General features: G+C 39.4%; 1 protein-coding gene across 3 annotated transcripts in view; it reads right to left on the reverse strand.

The window, feature by feature from the left end:
* Nucleotides 1–26,174, reverse strand: part of GREB1L (GREB1 like retinoic acid receptor coactivator) — a 142,405-nt gene that overhangs the window by 17,996 nt on the left and 98,235 nt on the right. For all 3 annotated transcript variants that reach the window (XM_087755218.1, XM_087755225.1, XM_087755208.1), the window contains 12 exons: nt 25,064–25,201; nt 23,131–23,316; nt 18,052–18,378; nt 17,055–17,183; nt 16,328–16,462; nt 13,490–13,687; nt 11,413–11,593; nt 9,919–10,111; nt 8,352–8,485; nt 5,845–6,184; nt 1,560–1,675; nt 944–1,188 (listed from right to left, as the gene is read on the reverse strand). In XM_087755218.1, coding sequence (XP_087611344.1) covers nt 944–1,188; nt 1,560–1,675; nt 5,845–6,184; nt 8,352–8,485; nt 9,919–10,111; nt 11,413–11,593; nt 13,490–13,687; nt 16,328–16,462; nt 17,055–17,183; nt 18,052–18,378; nt 23,131–23,316; nt 25,064–25,201 — 2,322 coding nt within the window. The remainder of the gene's footprint in view (nt 1–943; nt 1,189–1,559; nt 1,676–5,844; nt 6,185–8,351; nt 8,486–9,918; nt 10,112–11,412; nt 11,594–13,489; nt 13,688–16,327; nt 16,463–17,054; nt 17,184–18,051; nt 18,379–23,130; nt 23,317–25,063; nt 25,202–26,174) is intronic.

Below are 26,174 nucleotides of genomic sequence, written 5' to 3' on the forward strand. Positions count from 1 at the left end.
ATACTTCTGTTCAATGAGTGCTGCTGTGGCATAGGCCAGTGTTTCACCATTTGAAAAGAAATTGTTGACATCCATCTGTCCCTCTTGCTGGAGAGGCAACAGCCTTTCTGCTAGGGTTCAGAGTCCAAACACAAGTGTCCCAATCCCAGTCTCTGTATGTTACCTATCATTTCCCATCTGGGATTTGAAGTTTGATAGTACAACCTTCTGAAATTCAAGTATAACACACCACTGTATACACAGACCAATTTGACCTTCCTTTCTATGGATAACAGCGCATTCATTTCACCGCAAGTTTAATGTGAACTGGGCTATGCTCCCTCCTCCATACCAGTCAGGTTTAGTTAGCGTATGGGAAGATGTGGTGTATGGCAAAGGTCCAGTTCAGCTGTCTTAATACCTCAAACTCATAGGGAAACAAAGGGAAGGACCCAGAAGCGCCTGAGGAATGCAAGGAAGGGAAAGCTTGGTTGGAGATGAGGCTCCATTGATGCCTGAAGAGGTATGGCAAGACCCAGCCATTCGGTTGGTCTTGGTAAGGAGGCAAATACGAATCCTCACCCATAGCTACCCCTCCAGTTACAGAGCATTTTTCTATTCCTAAAATTTTATACTATTCATTTCTACTCTGATTTTTAAGATCTTTTCAGGATCCACCAGACAAAACTAGCAACAAATGTGAAATGTAAGTTTACATATAAAAATCACAAGGAACCCTTAGCTATGGCATACCATCGTCCCATTGCAACACCATCCCCTTTTAGCTGTACACAGGAAAATTGCTTGCTGTGGAAAGAATCTGCTACTGACATTTCATTGCCTATCTTGCAGCGGGATATGGCTAAGCAACCTACATTTGACTAAACATCTCAATGTTTGCATTCAAATTCCAATGACATAGGAATGGCGACTTGTTTTTCAGAGCAACAGCAGAATAACTGACCCGAGGTTCCAGTAACAGCGCTGCTATTACTCTGGGGTCGGTCCAAGTCTATCAACAGCTCATCAGAGTCATTCTCGCTACCATTAGCCTTCTCATGCTCCTTCTCGCTAAGGTCAAGAGCTACAATAGGCCCTCGAATTGCCTCCTTCGAGACGTAGCAGCATGCCAGGCCTACTTCTTGCTCTAATGCAGTCCGAGTTAAGTAGCTTGAGTCAATTAGTCGAAGGTCACAGTATTTCAACGACCTAGAAAACCCAATGCAAGAAAAAAAGAAAGTTTTGTTTTCTCTGACTTTGAAGAGCAGTCCCTATCTTTAATTGCTTATTAAATATTTATGAACAATTTTATTAGCCAGTAAATATAAAAAGATTTTAAAATATTCAGCACATGAGTTATGCTCCTTGGTACTTTGCACAGACATTCACTGACCCACACAGTACAGTAGCTTTACTTTTCACAAACTGTGCTTTCCAAAATTTTAAACTGTTCCAAAATAAAGTCTAAAATATACATTTTTTATTAAAAAAGTAGCCAGACGGTATCAAACCACTTATCCATCCCCCAACTTATCTAGACATGTTAGAGAACAACCATATTGCAAGAGTAATAACAGAACCTGGGGAAAGTTTCTCCTAGAGGGTCCTTGCCAGTTAGAATAACAATGCAAGGTAGACCTTCCAAATCCTGATAGGTGCGAGGGATCCAGTCATCCTGCTCATTTCCCCTCCAAGCCTGTGAACAGAGAAACTTCTAGTCACTTTTAAATGACACCTTCTAAACCTTCACCTGTTTTTTTTCAGTTCCTGCTTTTTCTTTATATACAGAGTTCCCTTGCCTGACAGCCAACAGGAAAGAGGCCTTAGGTACAGGCATGCATTTTTTCCGATAGCGAAGCATTAGCCAAGCATTAAATGCACAGAAAAAGGATGCATAGCATATGTTATTCAGTGCTGGAAACATATACCTGGTGTGGTATTAGTGTGGTCTGTCAGAGAAAAATGCAGTTTATGCCTTCAATTTCAAGCTGGCACAGATAAAAGTTCTTCCAAATTAATGGAAAGTTAAAGTAAGACCTTCAAGTGGAGTATGAAAATGATTCAATGATCCTCAAATATTTGCTTAATTATTCCATATAATGGAAGATTATATGAAAGAAAAAAAAATTCCCTTTCACTGGAGGTAATCCCACAAGAAAGGACTCCTTACCTACAGTCTACCAAGGCCACAAAACTACAATTTTCCCTTAACGCTGGAAAGACTGGTAGCGTCAGTCCCATGTCCTTGCACCCTTCAGTCCCTTGGTTCAGCAGAACTTACGGACCCTGGCTGAGCCCATTTGTGTTCTCTGTGTTGGATGCTGCCTCCTAAAAACATTGCTCTATGTTGAGCAACAGTATCTTTCTTGCTGTGTTGTACAGTGTCCAGACTTCCAGATGATACAGGCAGTATTTGATCAAGACAGGCATGGGCACCCTACAGCAACTGTTAAAAGGAAGTAAAGCTGAAAGACTCAGAGACTGTCACGTAGAAAGCGAACAGGCCATTCTATCTCTACAAAAACTGAAATTGTATTATAAAGCTGAAATGCAAAAATGCAGGTTCATATCCAGCCACTCCTGTCAATACATTACGGGTACCGCCAGGAAAACTGACAACACAGCCTCTTAGATCACTGACCAGGCAGGACAGGAGATCAGCAGAGAAGCTTTCATATAACCCAGAGACTTCACGTTTCCATGCTGATCAGATATTAAGGTCTCTCCAGGCAAGGAAATTAAGCCCCAATGGTTACATAATCATCAAGTATTTGAGCTACAGCATATCACCCTGCTGGAAAATGTTTTTCCTTCTTTCTTATTAATAATGGACAAAGTGAGTTCTGGAGAAGACTCTTACCTAGCTGAAGCACAGAATCTACTTTGTTGAGCTATGACAGCAAGCTCAACCACTCAAACTGCCCATTAAAAATAATATATATGTATATACATATATATATTACTCTTCTCAGCAAGGGATGTGCAAGACAAAGAGACATAGCTCTCTTGACAGAGTAAGACGACTTATGCAAGCTTTGTGGAAACCATACCTTGCAAGAAGAACCCTATCTTGAATTCCCTCTTGGTTCTTCTAGTCTCAACCTGTACCCTTGACCTGTTCTCTCCTTAGCCTCTCTTCCCCAGAAACGCCATGCTTTATGAGTAATCTCCTCAGGCAGATGAAGGGGATTGAAAAGGAGGACTCACTAGCAGATCAGTGACTCAGTGTGCCATTTAAGCTTTCGAAAATTTCCACTGAAAAAAAACTATGATTATTTTTTTCTTAGCTTAGGAAGAGCACGATTTGGAGTAATATTCCCCTTTTCTGCTATAGCTCTATTCTCTTTCGACAGTCCTGATTTCTTTCCCCTGCTGATTTCAGTATTCTCTGTATAACACGTTCACAGAAAAAAATTCTTTCTCCAACTACCTAACAACATCTACTGGCTCAGTAAAGCAGCTCTGGCAGCACAGAGATCTCTTCTGGCTCGGCAGGGTTAGTCTGGCTAGATGTTATCCTGCCTCTCCAGTGATGGAAGTTTCTGTGAAAGCACAGGGCTAGAAAATGAAATAGAGGAAGACAGGTACAAAGCTGATTTTCTTTCTGTTAGCCTAAGGACTTAAAAAAAAGCCTGAGTGCCTGGGGCTTTGAGCTGTAAACTTGCATACAGAAGATTTATTTCTTGACCATCTTACTCAGGAGGGGCAGAGAGCTACAGCCCTCTAGGCTCCTCGCTTCTGAATGCCTCCCAAAAGGTTTGATTCTTGTTACACTTAAAGGGTCTGCCATGACAGCATGCCTGGTCAACAAAATAGTTATTTCAATTATTTTCCATCTCTTCTTTCATTCTGTACCTCTGGGTGTACCATCCCCCTTGAAGCCTGGCTCCCTGATGGAGAGGACTGACCTGTCTGGCTGGCCAGAGGGCTGGTCTGACAGAGAGGGGAATGGTCCAGCTACCAGCGCTGCAGAGACAGCTGCCCACCCTCCCTGCCCCGCTGCGGCACCAAACGTACTGCTAACGCCCTCTTAAGGAGAGGCTAAATTAAGTCAAACTTTTCAATTGGGGTCACTAAGAGCTATAAAGTTTCCTTCCCTGCCCCTGAAAAAGGTCGGGATGAAGTCTCATCCTCCCTGCAACCAAAAGCAGTTACTGGCAGGACCAGCATTTCGAGCCTCAGCCTCACCAGAAAGCACTCAGTAGCCTCACATTGCTCTCCGCACCCCCAAAATAGGGCCTGGGTGCTCATAGTGGAAGGAGGCAGTGATCAGTTCCCCACTTGTTCTAGTCCTCCAGCTTCAGTACTCCATCTAACATCAGGACAAAAGCCAAGCAGCACAGAGATTAAATCAAAATTGTCTCCAATAAACTAGACTCAATGGTAGCGTGGTTGATGAATTTTATAATGGGAATCAGCTGCCCAAACATATGCTCACACCATTTCAGATACCCCACATTACCCTAGGCACCAGACTAGCAGGTACAGCAGCCCAGCACAAGACTCACAAGCGACTTTCATCATTTTTGAGCATCATGGGGATAACCAACCTAAAAAGACACTACAAGCTTATCTTTGGGCAACTGAATTCCTCTCCTCGCTCCCTTCACATGCATGTTTCAGAATTGAGAGGGTTTTTTCTAGTCACCTGTGAGGAAAGAAACGAATCCAGAATCCTACATCTTTGTTTACTCCAGAAAAGCATCTTATGTTGTGGGGGAGAAGAGTAAGAAGAATTATTGAGAAGTTTTTTCATTCTCCGCCTGATCAAATTCCTCTATTCCAGACCAATGGCTACACGGATATTCACCTGCAAGAGCTTCACACTCAATCCTGATCTGCACTAAAGGCCTCAGAGGCTGCTCCAGGAATGTGTAAGGGCTGCAGCCCTTTACAGCAAAGGGCCATAAAGAAGCCCTCACAGGACTCACAGTCCAGAATGATTTAAGGTTGGAATTAATGCCTAGCCAAAAAACCCCAGCAGCACAGAGCTGCTATCTCACATGTAGTTTTCTCCTTCATGACTACTACTTTCCTCTCTTCCCTCTTCTGCTGCAGACAAGGTTTGAGAAGCAGAGGTGGTAGCTTCTTTAAAGGACATTTTATCTGCTTTTGGTTGTAGGCGAGCTCTTTAAGAAAGGCTCACAAAATTCTTTCCTTTTCTGTGTAGTTTTGAATACACTGTGTAACTCATGGTAGAAACAGAAAATTAATCTCTCTGTGAGACTTAGAGCAAGGATCAGAACAGATAACCAGTATTACTTTCAGCCTGGTACCTAAGGCAGGCAATCCGTTTCCCTTTGTGTAATGTAGTGAGGCTAATTCAGAAAGCGGGTTTGGCTAGTTGAACCATGCTCTTAAAAATCCATGCAGAAGTTTAGCTTGGTGCATATATGCTGTGCATAAGAGGCTTTCAGCATGCAGTGGTTTAAGAAGAGAAGTCTATGACAAACAGAATACCAGTTATCAGAAGAGCAGAAGATGGATGGACAGAGCAGACAACAGATTATGCTAGACAGACAGATAAGTTGGTGGAAAGAATTAGTTTGCCTAAGGAGATCTGAGCTCTGCTTTCTGAGATTCAGAGATGAAACCTATCTGATCCATGCCGTTATTCAACTTTAACAAGAGAGATAACATCCAGTGTTTGACTTGATGGGCCAGTAACAATTCAATTTTCTTCCAAGTTTCTAAATCATTTATGCTCATCAAAAGCACAGTAAACTTCCACAGAGACAGACACAGAACATGCACCCTTCTTCTATAGAATAATTAACCTAAAAACACGTGGGAATGAACACAAAATTTGTATGACAGTCAGATGATTACAACAGGCATACAAAGAAATATTTAGTTTCTGCTAACCTTCAACCGTGTCACAAAGTGTTTTGCGACAGTAAGCTCTGAAGCAGGATTCCCAAGGAGAATCTCAAAACGATACTGCAGACCTAACTTGTCTCTTACTTCTTGTAACCTCTCCTTGGCCAGCATGGCTAGCTGCACAGAGGGTACCCTAATGACGAGCATGTGGCCACAGCCATTCTTATCCTTTCCTGGAGAAGTGATAAGGTCATCCATTATGCTGAGCGTTTCAGGTGTGCTGTGATCTCTTAGTGAGGCCATGGTCGTGAGAGCCATCAGAGCTTGGGAATACTGCTGAATGAGAAGGTAGCAGCGAATCACCATGCTGTGCAGCCGGGGGTACCTTTGAGGAGATAGAGTTCCATGTTAACACATGCAAAATCACGGCAATGCCTGAAAATTAGCCAAAAACCAGGACCATGTGGTAAAGAAGTGCCCATTTTTTTCTGTAGCCTTTGATTTTCACGGACAATAATTTAGCACAAAATGTAACCGTGTTTTAAGTAACTGAATATAACACGGTCCAAATGCAGAAGAGCCAAGTCCCCTGGACAAGTAACAGGAATTATAAACTTCTGTTATCTTCATTTGGGTGAAAATTTCAGCTGAAGATCTTTAACTTGATGGAGATACAGATCATCTGAGATCCATAGCACAGGCTAATAACTGCTTTGCTGTCCACAAGCTTTTTTCTTCTATGAACTCGGAGGACCATCACTGCTTCAGGTGGCTTGTGGGAGAAGTACTTCATAATTTCACACATCTCACCCTCTCACCAGAAAGTTAGACTTACCAATGGGGATTGCTGGCTCTGAGCCAAATCTGAACTTCCATTTTGCCTTTTAACTTAAATAGCCAACGTTTCTTTCTTTCTCACTACAGCTATATGCGGTGACAACAGATATGAACTCACAAAGTAAAATGCTAAGAAAAAAAAAGATTAAAACCTACTCAAGCAAAAAAGCACTCCATTTCTAGACATTCCCCACGAGTTCACTCATCACCATAATATAGAAAAAACCCTATGTTATTATGCCTTGAGTGCTAGTCTTGTGCCACCAAAGTCCAAATATCTCGAACAGCTAAAAGTTCCAAATTTTCCTGGTCTCTTTCTTGAGTGATTCAATAGATGATACGGGATCCATTTGAATAAAGTTTTGTGTCTGTCTTTAACCAGTAGGTGTGGCAGCTGGCTCTGTATACCATAAGCCAGTCATTAAGTCAACGTATTTTTAAAACACTTTTTACTCCTCCTCCCATAAAAGTACCCACTGCGTTTTTGCTACTAAAACAAATGGACCGTTTCTTATAACACCAAAATGTCTGCAATGTTTTCGGACTTCTAAGCTTGTATGGCTCACCCACCCAGACAGAATAACCCAGTTTCTTGAAAAGAGAAGCTAAATCAATAAACTGCGATGTGAAAGCATATCCTGGCTCCAAGGTATAGATTCACCTCCCATAAATTTCTAGTCTTATCCTAACCCCGTATCAGGGCAGTATTTGCACATGCATTAATCCTCCTTCATCCTCTTCCTCATCTGCATTTTAAGAACAGAAAGAGAGCAACAGTGACCACTATCTATTCCTTTGGGCTTGGCCAGAAAGAGTATGAAAAGCTTAAAGAACTGACCTATTAAGATTAACTGACCGTATTATTATTTATCACATTCATTGCTTACATATTTGTAGATAATAATAAATATTAATTATTAATTACGTGCTTAATTATTCATTCATGTTGTTAATTTAACATATTTGATATTGCATTTTACTTAATAAATATAGATACATTTACAATTATTAATTATATGGACCTAAATAAAATGGGCAAAACAGTACTGAAGACAGAACAATCCTGTTCTAGTAAATATTAAAATACAATGAGAACTATAGCTTGAACTGTTATAAGGGATCTGTCCTGCTGATAGACAGAATAGATGTCCACATCGCTGGAAACATTATTGCCTTCATTCCTGTACTGTACGCAGTTAATTATATCTTGGATACGTGCTATGGAAGGAGCTTGTTCTGGCAGTTGCGGGGTACTAACAAGCCACTTTCAGGCTCTGAGGTGCAGGAACCAAAACCATAGCCAGCTAATGAAATAATAAAAATGACATTTTTGAAATAATATGTCACTCACCTGGGCCACCACTGAAAAATCTGTTGTCAGTCTCAGCAGAGTGACACCACAAGTGGTGAGGTATGAAACCCCTGGTACCTTCTTAGTTTAGTGAGGGCTAAGCCAAAAGAAGAGAGCACCACAGCTGAGCCTGGACTGCTGCTGAATGGGCCTAATCGCTTCTATAAACAAATGAAGGATATCCCCTCCTTCTTCAACAGCACTAAATTCGTTACAAAAATAAAAATTGCACATGCTTCACAGATTCCACGGTCAACATCAAAGGTCATCATGTCTTCATCCCCCTGTGATGGGGCTCATAAATATATCCGTATCCTTAAGATCCCAATTAAGCAGAATCCCAAGCTCCCATGTTACTATTTACCTTTCTAAAAGTGTGTTGACCATTTTTTCAAAGGTTTCATCACATCTCAAAAGGGGACTTGTGACTCCCCATTGGAGGGATTTGCTGTATTCATTCAAACCAAAGTACAGCTTGTCTTCACTCGCTGCGTCATCCTGTTCCATACGGAGACAGCAAAAACATAAGGAAAACTAGAAACAATTTTAATTTCTTTTGTCATTAAAAATAGGTGGAAAGTATTTTCCAAAGCAAAGTATCCTTTCTTTTCATTCATTCTCCCTCAGAGATGCTATTTGTTTGTTTCAAAGAACACAATAAAATGTAAACTGTTTTTTACTTAACTTATTATTTGTGTACTGCGAGGAAAGACAGGTGTAGGTCCTTGCAAATTCTTCAGTATATCTCCCACCTGTGATTGCAGGGGGTTTCTAGAATCCTGCTAATTATTTTCTGACTCCCTATCTCTGGCTTTGTATCTACTGACAACTGCTATCTCATTTCTATTTAAAGCAGAACCTGAAAACAGAAGGATTATTAATTTCCAAAATTCTTATTGACTGTCAGATTCTACACGTCTCTAATGGCAATCAGAAACTGATCATTTCTTTGCTGGAATGTAAATCTGCAGACAGCAATCAGCAAGGCCGAATATTTGCTGCCTCAAATTTCATGAGGCCTTTGCTGGAAGCACAGCATGGTCTCCAGTGCATTTGCATCACCGGTAATTACTACGAGTGTAATTAATCACACAGAGTCTCCCCTTTTCTTGTGGGTTATTTTTTGAATCATAAAACTGAAAGTTTGATTTTTTACTTTTGGGAAAATAACAATTGTCATAATTGCTTACGTCAACCACTGTCACAATGGCTTATATTAACAATCAACCAAAAAGTAAACTTTGAATATTCATTCACTCCCTCATTTCCACTATTGCATTTGTTTGACTTCAACTATTTTTTACAGCTACCACTTTAAGACACTTCACAGAAACCAACAGTCCACTCAACACGATATCAAACTTGATATAAATATACCAATCAAGAAATAGGAGAAAAGGCTGTTTTTTAAGCAGGTTTTGCCAAAACAGCCTCAGAATCAGCTGGCTGAAATGGTGAAAAAAGTTGATGGTGCAGAACGTCCAACAGACCTTTCCCACCTCTTCTCTACCCAATGATAGCATCTACTACACCAGAACTTCTTAACCTAGCAGACATCTTTGATTAGTACCAGAGAAGTAGTGAACAGACTTGACAGGCTATGTGACATATAACTTACAGTCAAAAGTCAGACTGTTTGAAAATGGAAGGCCAGCTCCAGAGCTTTATGGCATGTATACATAGGTTTGTCTGACAAGAGCGTAGAAAGTAATTTCTCATATTACATGACTGGACAAAGGAAAATGTGTAGTTCCTGGGCCTAAATGTCAGTGCTACCTCTACCATCAGCATCCCAGGGCTGTGCACCCGGAGCCTGAGAGAACAAATTCCAACAGAGAAAGAGCTCCCTCCTAACATTTTTCTTTAATACACATCTGCCAGATTCTGTTCGGTGTGAAGTCCACATTAAAATTAACAATTAAAACACTTACCACATTGTCAAATTGTATCCAATGTACCTCATTGCTAGAGCTGATCCTGGACTGCTGCGTTTGCAAGGCATAAGGAAAAGAGCTGACCTGAAGAACAAGGAGGTTGAATGCTTCAAGGACCTCCCTGCAATTAATAACTCTATCAGCCAGACCATGACTAGGCTCACCATGTGACAGGGAACTTGAAATAGCACTGCAGAAATAAGAATGCAAAGAATTGCCTTACTGACAGCCTGAGACTCAACGGATTACTCTCTTCCTGCAAAAAAATCTCCAAATGACCATCGCACTGAGAATCACAGCTCAAAAAACTCTTTGGAAGGGTGAAAGACGTCAGAACCATTTGAGTGTTTTCTGTGGGTAGACTCAGCCAACAGGGGAAAAAGAACTACACAGGGGACCAAAATCTGCTGGCAGTGAGAAGGTGAATTAGTGTGCCAATTTAAAAGAGCATCAGATGGAGGAAACCAAAAATAAGCCAAAGCTGATGAAATCCCTCTCACTGAGAAACTGCTCCATGAGCTGTGGGGTTAGGATAGAGTGACAATGTTACAAAATCCAGTGGATCGTCCAGCCTGAAACATCCTCCTAAAAGACTGGGGAACCTGACAGTCTCCTGATGTTCTAATTTCCGTCTCCTGAAATTATCCTCGTCTCCAGAATATTCACAAATTCCAAATTCAGCGTACAGCAAAGACAGTAACAAAAATGTGATGGGGGGGATAAGGTAGGAAAAATGTTGCTTTTATCTATTTTCAGCTGTCCTTCAAGGAAAGTATTTTGTTTGTTACAACTCTGATATTCCAATTCATCCCACAGCGTTGCACAGCATGTCTAAATCACATTAAGATTATTCTCCTGAGTTTACTCATGGAACAAAGCAGAATAATTAGCTTTACTTATGTCTTTCTTTTTCCATAGCAAAGTTGTGATTCAGCGTGAAGAAATGTTTCTGCACACATGTGTATGTGTTGTTCTGTTTAGACCTAACACTGACCAAATGCAACATAGCTGGTTTTTAAATCCTTTTCTTACAGCAGCTAAGGCATTTTTCAGATGATGCAAAGAGTTAAATGTCTGTAAGCCTTCTTATATTAAAAACACCACTATCATCAAGGATAAAAACATGAATTAAAACATGAGTGGACTGTGAACATGGGAGAGATTTGGGTTTGAGTAGAGAAAAAGTAGGTGAACAGTAAAAAAGACAAGAAGAGCAAAGAAAGTTGCAAAATTCAGCCCTTTTTCCTGGACTTCAGTACCATAGCACTCACCCCTACAGTCTTGTTAGGGATCCAAAAATCTGAAACTAGTCTCACCTATCTTCAACTGAATCAAAATTAGTTAACAAATATCATGGGCAAGCAAAAATTTCTGACTCTGAGGCACAAAATGCCTAGAGAAAGCACTGGGTGTCTAAGATGGTCTTTTGAAAAACCTAACTGAAAGATACTGGGAGAGGACGGTTTTCCTTTGGTAGATTGAAGCAGCTACCTTGTTAAATCCACATGGGCATTGTCATGAACCAGCACAAAGAGTGTATAGGGATTCTGCTTCACTCGTCTCATGAAAACTTCAAATTTTGTTTGAATCTCATTGTCTAGCCGAACCACATATTTCTCAGCTCTCTGGTATGCCGTTCCATTGTCTTCTAGGCCCAAGTCCACAAGGACACCTGTCAGAAAGAAGAATACAAGAAAAATCTTTTCCTTTGAGTGCATCCAAAAATGAAGCGTCAATGGTAGGTTCCCACTTGTCCGCCAATATTGGGACTTAGCCAAACCACTGATACGCCCCAGTACGAAGAAGATTATCCGAATACATTTTATCTCACAACGGGGACTGAAATGTGCTTCTTGGCTTCTGGGTTTCCTCCAAAAAGTGCCTGAAGACCTTTCAAAGGTTTCTCACGTTACCAAAAACAAAACAAAAAAATTAAAAAAACCTCCACAAAAATTTCCAGAGCAGCTCTCAGTTGGCTATGCTCCATGATCCTAAGCCAAACCTGTCCACATTTAGCCAATATATTAATCCTGCTCACGTCAGAAAAAGTTACCCTGACCTTTCCTTTGCAAAAATCATAAATTTATATACGACTGACTTTCGCTACATATCATTTTTTTCGTGCCCTGCTTCAATGTTAGTGTCAATACAACTACTCTTTAGCAGTCTTTGTAATGACAGATTGCCATCATATTCATAAAGTAGGCATGATGTACTGTATATGGCTTTGAACACCACTTGAATTAAAGTAGCAGCAATAAGGCACTGTGAAATGTGGGTCAACTATGTATTTGCCAGGGTCTTAATGATTTTTAAAAATATTTTAAAAAGTAAAGTAAAAACCATTCCTTTAAAAAAAAAAAAAAATGTGAAACCCTGTTAATAGATATCAGAAAACCTCTGGTTTAGTGTGTAGCAGCAAATTAAGTATATACAATGTCTGAAGAAATAAGGAATGGAACAAAAAACCCCACAAAGTTATGTTAGGAAGGAAAAGTAACCCATACTTCAAGTAATCTATTTTATTCTTTTCATTTTACTAGTAAAATACTACAAAGCAGAGAAAAAAACCACAGAAACGGACCACAATATTGAGCAATATCAGGGCCTACCTGCACAATCAAGAAGTGTGAGACTGTTTAGTTCACAGTACAAAATAAGAGGGAAAAAAGCCAACAGCTACCCAAGCCCGCTCATAGACACATTACACCAGAAGCTCATATTCATGTTTTTCAAATGCAAATACAAGGTATTATTAGATAAAGCTGAAGGCAGAAAAGAAACGTTCAGCTGATTAAAAAAAAATCCTAAATACACAACTATCCTAAGGGCTTCATTACTCCCAGATATCAGAGACCAAGAGCTAAAAAGGACCAAACATCTACACAGATCGTCCTCAGTTCTATTAGACAGTAGTTTTCTCCATGGAGAAACTCTTATGCTTTTCTGGATACATGTCAGTCACTAACCGAGTGGATAACTGAAGTCATTCTCAAGGGGGACATATTCCATAACCTGTCTACTAAAGCTTTCTTCATCCTCTTGAAGCATTTGGTACCAGCCATGGTCAGACACAGAACCCCAGACAAGAAAACTCATCATCTGAATCACATGGCAATTATTGTGTGCCAATGTACATGTATTACTCAGGCATTTATCTACTTAATAAGAGAGCTTCCTGCACATACATATGTGCTAATACATATGAGAGCATATGCACAAATGTGTACCTAGAACAAACGGCACTAACAGCTCTAGGGGATAAAAGATCTGAAGAGCCACATTTGCACATTCACTCCCCCTCTTGACAGCTGAATGCTTCTCCAGGTCATCCATTCCTCAGACCTGCATGAATATGTAAGGTGTTTTTGACACTTATGTGGCACAGCTTGGGCCCAATTATGAAAGGAAGATATTTAGAATTCATCAATGATACCAACTAATGGAGCTAATATTGGACATGCAAAATACATGTTGGAGCAACTTACTTCTCCATTTATACCAGATATGATTTAATAACATCACATAGTTTGGTTTAACAGTCTCTTTTCCCTCCCCTCCCTTTTACCTGATTGTCGAATCCGTTGAAGGGTCTGCTGCACCAGGACTTCTGAACGGGGAACTATAACGATGAAGTCTACTTTGCTGAAATGGCCCAGATCCAGGCTCTGATTGCCACTGTCTGCTATAGCACAAACCTGGGACAAGAGCTTTCTGGCAACTGTAAGCTGTGGCTGGTAAATTTGGAAGGTATCAACATCCAAATCTAGAGTGTGTTTGTTTGAAAAAGAAAAAACACAACAAGAAACGTGTTTACTTTCCCACCCCCCCCATAAACATGACCCTCCAAACAGCCTACCCTCTATTATCAGAAAAAAAATCACTCACCAGAATAAATCCCAACACTCTGGAGAGCTGGGTACAGATCACAAATGTCAATTTTCTTTTTTTGATCAAAATATGATTACATATCAGACCTCAAGTACAGCACTGCCCATTTTTTCAATGCCCTAAGTGTTTTGAGGATTTTTCACAGCGCAACCCAAGGAAACCTCAATGCCAACATAGTGAAATGCATTCTGTTAAATGAACCAACACATACATAATATGCATGCAGAGAGAGAGAGATAAAATGGGTGTGTCTGTGTGTCTGTGTGTGTCTGTGTGTTGTGTATACATATATATACACATAGCTCTAATCTCCTTCTGAAACTTGCAGTTCTTCAGGAGCATCCCTCCATCACTCCTGCTGGGAGAACCAGCCATGGGTGCCGAAGTTGCTGTGCTCAGGGCACAACGAGATGAGAGCCAGCGCACTCATTAATCTGAGGAAACCGAGCCTGCACTGGTAACCCTGCCAAAAAGACCCTAACAGGACAGCAGGTCAGTTGGGAGCTCATTTGTACATCATCTCTGCTCTGAAGTACCAAGCCCCACTCTAAGTCATGACTGAGATAGCCATATGTCTATATACTGACTGATAGTAACATAGGCTGTGAAGGGAAGATGAGCAATACACCTAGGCAACAAATCTCAATTATCAGTGGAGATGTCATTTATTTCTTTGGAGTTTTCTTGATTTTTAACAAAATTTTAGTCTCAGATTTATTTGAACTTAATAAATGTCAATATAACGCTAGCTGCAGAGAACTGGGGGACAGGAGCTTTGGTCTGTATAGACATCTACCAGAGCATTCATGTTTCCTCGAAGAAAAAGCATGTTCCTGTATTTCAGTATTCCCAGTAGGCAAATTCTACGCCTAGCAATCCATGTTTCACAAGCCCCTGAATATTTTCAGCTTGCAGATTACCTAATTAAATCCTATAATGCCATTACAGTTTTTGTAATTAAAAAATTAAAATTCTGATTAATGGATTGCTTATCATAAATAAATCAAATTATCATAAATAAAACAAATTAAATTCTGATTAATGGATTGCTTATCATAAAAACTACCTAGGGCAAATTTATTAAAAAAACAAAGAAAAAATCCAAAGCTACTGCAAATTTACTAGACAAGAACTATTGTTGCTTCTTAAGTAATAAGCCACTTTATAAAATCTTGCAATTTACATGAAAATTGGAAGGTTTTGGGGCAAAAACCTGGTATGTTAGTTTTATACAGGCACACGTGTATTTGTGTGTGCATGCTTACCTCCTGCTCAAAGCTGCCTCAGTGTTCATTTCAGTAGATCTACTTTGGCAGAAAGGTCCCTCTCACTGCCTAGGAGACTTACCTCTCCTTTCTTTTTAATTCAAGGCAGATTCCCAGTAGCTTCAATCATTGTACAGCCATATTTTAAAGACAAAACTAGCTCAGAATAATCGTTTGAGAAAACATGAAGGTTTAAAAAAGCACCGTTGCACATCATTACATAGTAAGAACAAAAAAAAAAACCCAAACAGAATCAAAAGATCACTCTCCTTCAAATTAATCCTGTGAGGAAGCTCAAGACTTGTCCTTCTGGGTGTGCCAGAACAAAGTACCTGGCAGCCTTCCTATTTGGATCTTCTGATCCGTGTGGAGACTATAAACCACCTTGCTTTCACTCAGATCTAACACTGAGCTGATAAATTTAAGCTAACTAATGTGAGTCAAGAGCATACCTTTCTTTCACAGGGAAAAAGCTTTACTGGAGGTTGAATTTTCTTTGATACCTAAAAGAATCTCAGTGTTCACAGCAGCTCAATGTATCTTTTACCATTACTGTCACATGAAAAGGAAAGTATGGTTAAAACTCTGAATAATGGAAGAATCCCAAAATGAGAAAATTATAATTAGTATTTTTAGACAGGCAATCCTAGCTCATCTTTTGCAACTAAGTACCTCATCACATCACGCTGAATAAGACACATCTCAAATAAGCAAATTATAGATTACGCTTGCTTAGCACTTTCAGTCCAAGATCTTAAAACACTTTCCCTAAAAGTTTAAGCCTCAGGGCATAAGTGTGTAGTGCATGTTAATACGATTTTACACGTGGAAAGTGAGGAATGTCAAAAGTTAAGATACAGGAGGACACCTGGGGAGATCAGAACGGGAACACAGTTCCCCTCTGCCTTAAGCCCCAGGTTACATTCCTTTTCTAGGTGCAAAAGGGTGAGATGAGGCCACGCTGTCAAGGTTATACAGGAACATCTTCTGTATTCTGCTTAGTGCAGAACAGAACATTACATATTTTAGCTTAGGATTTATAAAACATAGGGGAAAAAACATTGCTGAAGGTTACTACAGAGATTTTCTGTCTGAGAAACTGCTGTATTGTTACATTCAGCTGGCAGTATTAATATTTGAAGGTTGGCACACTGACTGCAGCTGTGCCCTCAGACTCTTCTGAGGCACATGCATTTTGACATTTAACAAACTACTCACTTATTTCACATCTTGCATGTAAAAAAAATTACCTGGTTCTTGCGTAGAAACCATGGCAATTGCCTCCTGAGATGACACACACTCACTAACATCTCCATTAAAAGGAATAATGACACTTTCCCCTCGCTGTTGTAGCATTTTCTCCAGCAGCTTGTCCAAATCATCACCTAGATAAGAATTAGCAACACCAAATTATCTGGAAGCCATTTCAGACAAGCGATGTAGAACATCACATACACACATGTTCTCACATAGTTGATGCTGAATCTGCAAAGGGGCAAGGGGCTGGAGATACAGGGAAGAGAGGGAGGGAGAATATTTTTCTCTTTTATTTACTGATTTGCCAGTTGAATGAATTCCAAAAAAAGAAACGACAGCTGAATAATTTCAGCTCTGTGCCTTTACAGCTAGCGGTGACATCTGATGATTACAAAGAAACACACACTATAAAACAACCTCTAAAACCTGTGCTAAAAGCACAAACAGGAAAAGACTCATGCACGTAGGGGTGCCCTGCCATCACATTCAGCAGTATAAACAGTATTAAAAATGTTTTGCCACAGGATGAGTAACTCACACTGCACGGGTGAAGGAGACGAGCACTCCTTTACACGCAATGAATGGAGAGAAGGAAAGAATGCCTCTCAGTGGAGAGGGCAGAGCTGTATTCACGTGCGCTTTAACTGCTGAACAGGAGACGCACCAACCCTAATGACATTACTGACTTGGCTAGAGCTTCTGTTTCTTAGGATCACTCACCTAAAGATGTGTTTTTGAAATGCGATGCCAGGAAACTAACTTTCCCTGTGATGAGCTCATAACTGATCTCTTTTAAAAATTCACTGGTGGTAAGCATGCTTTCTGCAAGTGCCCTAGATTGATATTGACCTGGAGAAGAGAAGGGAAAAAAGTAAGATCAGTCTTTAATACAGTGTACTATCAACACAGCCTTTTCATCCTAAAAGTGTGGGGCACGCTGATCTTCAGTCATGGATCCCCACTGCCTTTACCCAGTAGACTGGGAGAGCAGTCTCAAGTCTATTTCGCTAGTGATGGGAGAATTAGTTATATTGGTTTAGCACATCCTTTGCAAGCTGTTGCCCATAGTTTTGCACACTTGGGTGACAAATGATATGCAAGTAAGTATTTGTACCTCAGATGGAATGGAGGATTCTGGGTAAATATGAAAAAGTAATTATCCCTAGTGTGAAAAAAGTAAAAAATTGACATTACTGATTTATCTGCCTATAAAGGAAAGATGACTAGTCAAAATTCACTTCCATCCAGACACACTCATGCACACACAAGCATCACAGCCAGTCACCAATGTGGAATTTGAAAATCAACATGGTAAAAAGGATAAAAAAGCATGTTTTGTTTTACAGTGGTCTGCAGAAGACTGCGGTCAATCCAATATTGCCATGTAAAATAGCACAGCTGTTACACAGAACAGAGAAAAACGAACAGACTATTTTTTCACAGGGTCACTTCAAGATATTTTCTAAGGTAGCCACACAAACAAAGTCTCAGTGTCCTCAAGGAGTAGTAATGACTAGCATACAGCTATTTTTCTAGATCCTCATGGACATCAGTACTCCAGGTCTTGATGAAGGAATAGTAAACTGTGACATTGCAGTGTAACAATACAAAGGAGAATAAAAAGAACAAAAGGGATTTAAAAGTTGGAACAACGACTCAAGAAAATTAATTCAGCAAAATTGCATTGGTATTCGAAGTGTACTGCAAATATACTCACCCAGGACCACTACACAGAATTCATTTCCTCTTATCTTTGATGCACAAATGGCAACTACATAATCTGGTAGCTTTTGCTGATGTTTCATTTCATTCAGAGACCTCAAGGTCTCTGAGATGCCCTCTGCCAGCGAATTCTGGGTAACAACCACATGCACGAGGTCCCGGGACACACTAGCGATTAACCTAGCAAGCCAAGGGAGTTGACCTGGTGACACAGAGACACACTGTGCGCTCATTTGCAAGGATCGCTCTCTCAGAGTGAACTCCTGCATAGCTTTCAACATGATCTGCTCAAATTCTTCCCTCAGGGGTATCTGGTCAGGACCTACATTGAAAACAAACAAACAGAAGAACAGTATCTCATATCAAAATGTTATTGAACCAGGAATAATCACATGTCCATCTTGATCTGACAAGCTCCTTCACCATCTTTTTTGCATTTACAAAAGCCACTTGCTACTCAGTGGATATCTACCCACATTGCTTACTCTTGGTTTTTCATATTAGAAGCCTCTCTCTCTCACCACCTCTCTCTTTTTTTTTTTTTTTAACAATGAGGAATTCCATCTCATTCCTAGCTTTTCTACCTTCAGAAACTGGTGGGACAAACAAGGGAGTGGGAAAATGTGTGCCTTTTGCCTGGAACAGAAGGATTAATCATGTAACCTCCATATGTTTTCACAGCAGAAAACCCAAATGCTTATCCTTGCAGACTAATTGCAGCCGTGTGGTATGACAAAGCCTCTCAAGTGGTCTTCGTTTTGCTTTTTCTCATCATGCATACTAGTAAACTAAGCATGGATGTAAATAAACATGTTTAACCCCTTCTTTTAGTTTAGTTAAATTAGATTAAATTAGCATATCATCAAACTTCTAACATAAAGAGGTACATGCAACTTTAGATCTACATTCCCCAGACTTTGTAAACTGTATTGCGAACTTGAATTGGAAAATAGAAATGTAAGCTATCCTATCTTAGCATCAGTCCCCCAACTCAGCTTCAATTAACATTTTGCTCAGTAAGATTTGTCTCATTGTCAAAGATACTCAGGAAAGGATAAAAATATTCATGAACGCAGAGTAAAAAGTAACCACAACTTAAATTGCCAAGATCTCATGTCAGTGCCAAAGGAGACAGCTTCATGCTTCAGCAGCTTGCTTTTCTATGACAAAAAGCGGGGGGCTTAAATACCAGAGATATGTGAAATGCTGGTTTTGGTTTTATGTTTTCTTTCAGGGCCAAAGACAGCAAGCAAAAAGGGGAGTGAAAAAAAGGGAACAGAAAGGTGGCGTGAGAAGCAGGGCGGGGAGTGGGTAAATAACCTATAGTACGGATTCTGTAAAAACTGCCGCCTGTTGTCATTTTGCCTTTTTGAGAAGTAACGTATGGACAGCGTCACCATCCAATTACCATAGGATGGCAGGACAACTATAGACCTGTGAACGCAAGGCTGTTTTCATTTTTAATGCAAACTGAAAAGTTCTGATGAGTCTAATTTAACGCAGCATGGGCATAATTCTCTCTTTATAGTTCTCTGTTTTGGAAATATATTTTCTTTTCCCTTCTAAGAAGGCATCACACATTCTAGGTCTTTGAAGATCTCAAAACAGAAATAATAGACATTTATAGACAAAGAGATAAATCTTCTGCAGAAATAAAGTCTATCTACAACATATCAACCACAAAAAAAAAAAAGATGTTACACACTAAAAGAAATAAAAGCAAGCTTTTGCTGATTAAGGGAGGTTACTTAAGAGACAGGCTCTAGGCACAGGGGTCATCATGAATCCAAGGAAATTAAAATAATTGTACAAACGGCAAGACTTCTGTATGAGAACACACAGAATTTCATTCAGATTATTTATAAGAGAAAAAATGTAAAGAATAGTTAGTTATCTGAAAGGCACTGATAAGGAAATATTTTTAAATTAGAGAAGTGTTTAATACCACACTGAGCTTATGGCAGTCTTTTTCCACAACTCTCCAGAAAAACAATGGAACTAATATCAGATGAGATGGAAGACAGAATCATAGATACTGATTTCAATTGTGAACAGTTTCATAAATACATATACAGGAAACTGTCAACGTTAAAAGGGAATATTTGGAAGCTTCTGTACAGAAATGAGTATGCAAAGGATCATCTTGACTTCAGAAAACAAAACTGCAAAACAAATAATACCATAAAATGTTAACATCGGAAAAAGATCTTGTTAACATAGTTATGCTTCCAAAAGCACCTACAGTTTAAGACAACATATTCAAATGCCATCCCTTTCTGGGTAGGCACACTTCACAGTGCATCCCACAGAGAACTACTCTTCCAACCATCTAAGACTAGGAGAATTGCCGGAATAACCTCTTGCTTTGAGTGTCCGAATATCCCTTCCACTGAAGACAGAGGCTTGTTCCTGCCTTGAGACTGGATGTGCATTCAGGTATCAAAGCTACAAAACACCTCTGGGTGTCACGACATACACATAGTCAAAGCGATTCAAATGTACCACCACAAGAGAGAAGGGAGAATGATTTTGTAATTCTAAACGGGTAGTTAACAGAAGGTCCAGAAATCTCCTCTAGCTGAAAAACCAAAACACAGACACTGCGTAGGATGACATTGTGTTTGTAGAAACGGTAGTGCAATAGTAAAAAGCAGATGATTACAAATGATAGAATGTAACCGGTACTGCAAATGTGGGCATTTTGAAGTATAAAAACAAAGCTTGAGAATACTTCACTATGAATGCTGCCAAAGATAACAAACGTGAAATCTGAATAAGTACAGGAGACAGACTGTAAAAAACCACTAAAATCAAACACACCTCTTGATCTTTTTTTACTTATTCCTTTATCACAGTCAGTGGAATTTATTTATAGCAATGATATGGCTCACAATCACACCTTTAACTGTGTATAGTCTTCATAGTAGGTTTAAAATGAAAGCATCAGAAATGCACTTATTTTGTTTGCTTTGATTTGTAATATCATTGTGAGATTGCTCAGCTGATTTCTGAAAACACAACAGCATTATCCTACAATTAATAATGTTGTCATAATCTCACAGGAAAACTGAAAGGAACTCTCAGACATATCTTTTTTCAAAAAAGGAGTACTTTCATAAACAATATTCTTATGATCTGGGATCACAGTCATCTGCAAACATATTTTGTACAAGTAGTGAGATCTGAAAAAATTAGGCAAGACAGTATCTATTTCATTCTTCTGTCTGCTTTTTTATCTTTGTCTTTATCTTACTCCTTTATCTTACCCCTTACTCTGGAAAAAAGAGTAACTTTTTAGTCCTACTTTCTCAAGAAAAAGAGGCTCACATGAATAAACTGTTAATTTATGTGCGTATTTGTCTCTTCTCCTCGTCAAAAACTTTTGAAGCTGGCTGCCCTCCAATCATCTTTAATCTACTTTGATTTTATAAAATGGGATAAAGGCTACAGTTCAGTGCAACTGTCACAATTCCAACAGTTTTAAGTTTGTAGCAATATGCAAACCGGCAACGTGTTTTGATCCCCATACTCTGCAGAATGTTTTTACTTTTCTCCTCGTTAGGCTCTTCCATCTTACAGTGCTGGCACCCATCTCCACATAAGGCCAAATGGAAAATTATTCATCTTTGTACAGCTAAGAACAAAAGCCAAACTAAACACCTGCTAGTAAGGGAACTGCTTTATGCTGAAGGCACGGTGCTCGCTAGACACAGCTCGGCTCAGCCCCAGAAGCTTTGCATGAAGCCTCCTCTAGTTTGCAGCAAGTATAGACTTGCTGCATCCATCTAAGGTTGGATTTGCTCATGGAGTGTGGTTCACTGACTTGCTAAGTTTCAATAAATAGTTTATTTGTAATTGGGAATGCTGTATCAGCTGGCTACATGTTTCTCTAAAGTAAATTTGCAAGCTGCCTCTATCAATCCAGAACGTGTGAGGCAGCTGATTTTAACATGCAGACTCTACACACTTTCCAAGGAAGATGAAAACCTCAAATACCAAATTTAAGCACACTGAGAGAAGGGCAACAGGAAAACATCCAGCCTGTAAAAAATAAAGAAACCCTCTGTCAGTTCTAACATGGCATCCAATGGACTGTTGAGGCAGAGAATGATAAATAAAGCAAACAGGTCAGTTAGAGAGTATTACAACACAGAAGGTAGCCTCCTTCTTGTCTGTGACAGTACTGCATCAAGGGAGGAGAGCAAAGCATAAGAACCCATGGGTAAAACCTGCACAGAGCACATTTGCTCCCCAAATTACAGGGTTATCACCAGTTGCGCTTCTTTTGAAACACTTGCACATTTCATACCATTATGTATTACAGACGCCTGAGTGGAAACCCAGTACAGGAGAAGCAGTGTGCTCTTTACAGAAGTCATTTCACACTCCTCTATGATGAGCAGTATCTTTTCAAACACAGAAGTTAAGACTGAGACTGCTGTGAGAAGTTTCCCAACACTATCCTGCATTATTCTTTAACTTCTAAAACCTTACTGTTAACACTGCTGCTTTTTACTCTAAGGTAGGGAAAAATGTCTGGACCTGCAGTAAGAGAAATAAAATGTGGTTTGCTGGTTTGCTCTCCAACTTGCAAAGAGTCCATTTCAAAAAGCTTTACAAGAATGAGATATTCACTGAATCACTTGCCTTAGTCTGAATAACAAATGTGGTTTTCATGTAAACGGTGCTGTCACCAAAACAATGATGATGATCACACATCTGCCAGCATTTGTCACAAAACTGAATAAAACAGACTGAGTGTCCTTAGAAAGAGCTGTGATAACTGATGGTTTGATACCCTAAGCAAATGAGTTATCTGCATTGCAAATCCATTTTCACAAAGGTGACCTGGTCAGTCCCCATATGGAGAGCAGAAGCAGTATCACCCTTTAAATTCATGTCACTTTTTCAGCCTGATGAACGAAGTAGCAAAGTCACACACACTAGATGGAGCCACTTACCTCTTCCAGACACAAAAATAGCCAGAAAATTAGCTCTGAAACCGACAGAAAGAGGGTGGGAAGAAAAAAGGACAGTCACAAGTAAAAACAAGTGCTTATGACAAATTGCTTACCTAGTTGGACAAGATACTGAATAGTTAGAAGTATCATATTCTCCACACTTAGCAGCTGACTGCTGGTCAAACCCAAGAGATCCAAATCCTTGTTTTCCAGCTGTGTAATCTTGTAGCAATTCACCAGCAAGGGACTCACAACAATATCACCAACATTTCCATAGAAATAAGGTAAAGTGCCATAACCTTTGATAAAAGAAAGAAAAAACCCGCCAGAAATTCACAAAATATGCCACTACATGAAATCTTGCACGATGTATAAATTTCCAACCTTCTCCTTAATGTTATCTTGCAAGACACACTGCATTGGTGACTGTTCTTGGCATTATAATTGCTTACAAAATAAATGAGATAGGCCAGTGATCCTTTGCTGTATTTATAACAAGGGATCACATAGATTTGCAAAAACTAACAATAACTGTATACCAGAAGGATAATTATTGCTATCCAAATACAAATGAGAATATTATGTATTTGGGTCTTACCCTGACCTTTAAGTACAGATTCTCCATAATATAGTGTACAAAAAAGAAAAATCAATGGAAGCAAAAGTACATTGATCTCAACATTATAAGAGCAGCATAAGTCACATGAGCATTGACTCGGCCACTGTGGTACTGCTGTGATTAATTTCACTTTTTTGCCACATTTCCATTCTGTTTTCATAAACAGGTTAAATAAACATCAACAACTAAACATGCTGTTCTGAAAGATAAAGCACATAAGCACAGGCTAATTCCTCTTTTCCTCAAGAAAGTTTTCATTTCAAAAAAAATTTCCACACAAGATTTTGCCAAACCCATCCATTTGGGTACATCTGGTTCTGTACTATTAATAGGACGCTGTTTCTCAGGGCCACTAACATTTAGCCTAACTGAGGACTTCACTGGCAACTCTCCAAAAGCCTAAGGGCTGCATTCAATTTGCACTTAAGCTGATGACTGTAGGCACCCTCATCTTTAGTAAGGAAGCGAAAACCATTAGAGCACCATGCTAGAGCTTTAGAAGAGGCTTCTAGAAAACAACACCACACAAAACAAACCAGTAACCCTGTCCTTGATGGTTGTTTTACTAGTACACGGCCCTGTTAATTCTCTGGGAATTGTGTGTATTAGGAGTATCTGTGCAAGTGAGGACTTGGAGAACTTCTCCATTTCTTCAGGAATGATAAATTATTCCATGGATTGTATTCATAGGCATGTTCTGTTAACACTGAAGCTACTTTATACAACCATCTGCATGATGCTGGACTGAAAAAGAGACTTAAAGAGCCAAAAAAATTTTGGCAGTACTAGCCGACCCATCTTTGTTATATAGTATGCCCAAGTAGCTCAGCTTGAAAGAGATATTCGCATTGTGAGCCATACTTTTAAAGTAAAAGCAATGTCTTTCTAAGGGTTAACAATGTACTTTATACAGCTAACAGATTTTAAAAGCCTGATCTGTTATCTCAGTTGCTTACAAGAAGCATGGACTACAAAAGAAAAGAAGTATGATTCATTTCTGATTAGTCAGTTTGAATAAATTTTCAGGTTCTCATGCAGAATCCCTGGCCTTCAAGATCTGGACTATAAATGCTGCAGGAAATATTTGCCTGTTTTGTAAGTTGTTTACACTGGAAAGCTATTTTCATTACATGGAAATATTTCTATTCCTGGGTTTTACAAAAATCTTATTTGTACAAAACTTCAATTTGGCCACAGTTTTTGTATAAATTTGACCTAGTTGTGACCCGTTTGCAAATCAGGTTCTCCAGAAATCACTTAACTTCCAATTTTAAGTGTTGAGCAACTAAAGCAAACTATCTGTGACCAACTGACTTTGTATTGTACTGAATGCCAGAACCAACAAAAAGAAAACAAAAAACTCCCTCTGCTAGGGGAACATGCATTTATTCAAAATGCAGCATTTGATTCCCCAGTGTAAGACTTACCTATCAGAATCACTGGTCTGACTCCCGAGTTATTCAGCAGGTTTTCAGGAACTATTACAGTCTCCCCTGCTGGGATGGGTTGAGGCTGTAAAATTCCAGTTAACATGGATTGAGGAACTGGGACTGACAAAAGAGGATCTATAAAATAAAGAAGAGAAGCTTCCATTACTAAAAGGCTCATACTGTGATTTGGCCGTATGAACAAATAAAAAATAATTACTGCAGATCACTAACTGTAATAAAATTCAAAAGGTCTCTGCATTTCCTGCTATAGTTTTAAGTAATTTAAATTAAGAGCCTATATCCTCCTGTAGCCCCACCCCTAAAATAAAACTTTTTCTGACCACTGTATTGTTGGTGGGAACAAGAGAGGAAAACACAGGTTTGAATATGCATCTTCAAACAAAGCCAAGTACTAAGCCAAAAGGCCACCTCTAGGACAGAGGCTACTTCTCAATACTGCCTCTCAATACAAGGGAAGAGACTGCTCTGACTTCTGACATAGAATGTATGTAGATAAGAAAAACAAATACAGGCCAAAATCTCAAAGTTGTCCTTAGTTGCTACAAGGATAAAAATTAGGCTGTACTCACGAAAGAGCAAAAGCAGCTTTCACAAGTAAAAAGAAACAAAGCGCAAGAATTTTGTAATCTGTAATCAGGTTTCAGCATGAGGTCTGTTTCAGAAGTTTCTCAGGCTTCATTTGGTGGTTTGTAACAGATTTTTCAAACAATGCCACCAAACAAGCATCTTAGGCAGCAAGAATGAATGCATGCATGCATTTTAGCCATGGAATTGTTTATCCAACAGAAAAAAAGACTACAAAAGACTCATGGAAAATGGAGTACACAGCAGAGGTAGAGGATTTGTGGAGACAAACTCAACAGAAGGGAGGAGACTGCCTTATATCACATATCTTTGGTAGGTGTCTGAAGCTAGAAATCTACAAGAGCTGCGACTGATTTGAGGTGCTCAAGTAGGCAGGCCTGCACTACCATGTAACCCTCGTTCCCATGATGAATATCTCTGAAAATCAATTCCAAAATATCTCAAAATCAATCCCTCCAAAGCAGAGTTAAAAATACATTGTGCATATTGACAATTTTTTTTT

Source organism: Nipponia nippon, unplaced genomic scaffold, assembly GCF_047370975.1.
Source record: "Nipponia nippon isolate SJK-2023a ecotype South Korea unplaced genomic scaffold, ASM4737097v1 scaffold_1, whole genome shotgun sequence".
In the NCBI taxonomy this organism is placed as follows: domain Eukaryota; kingdom Metazoa; phylum Chordata; class Aves; order Pelecaniformes; family Threskiornithidae; genus Nipponia; species Nipponia nippon.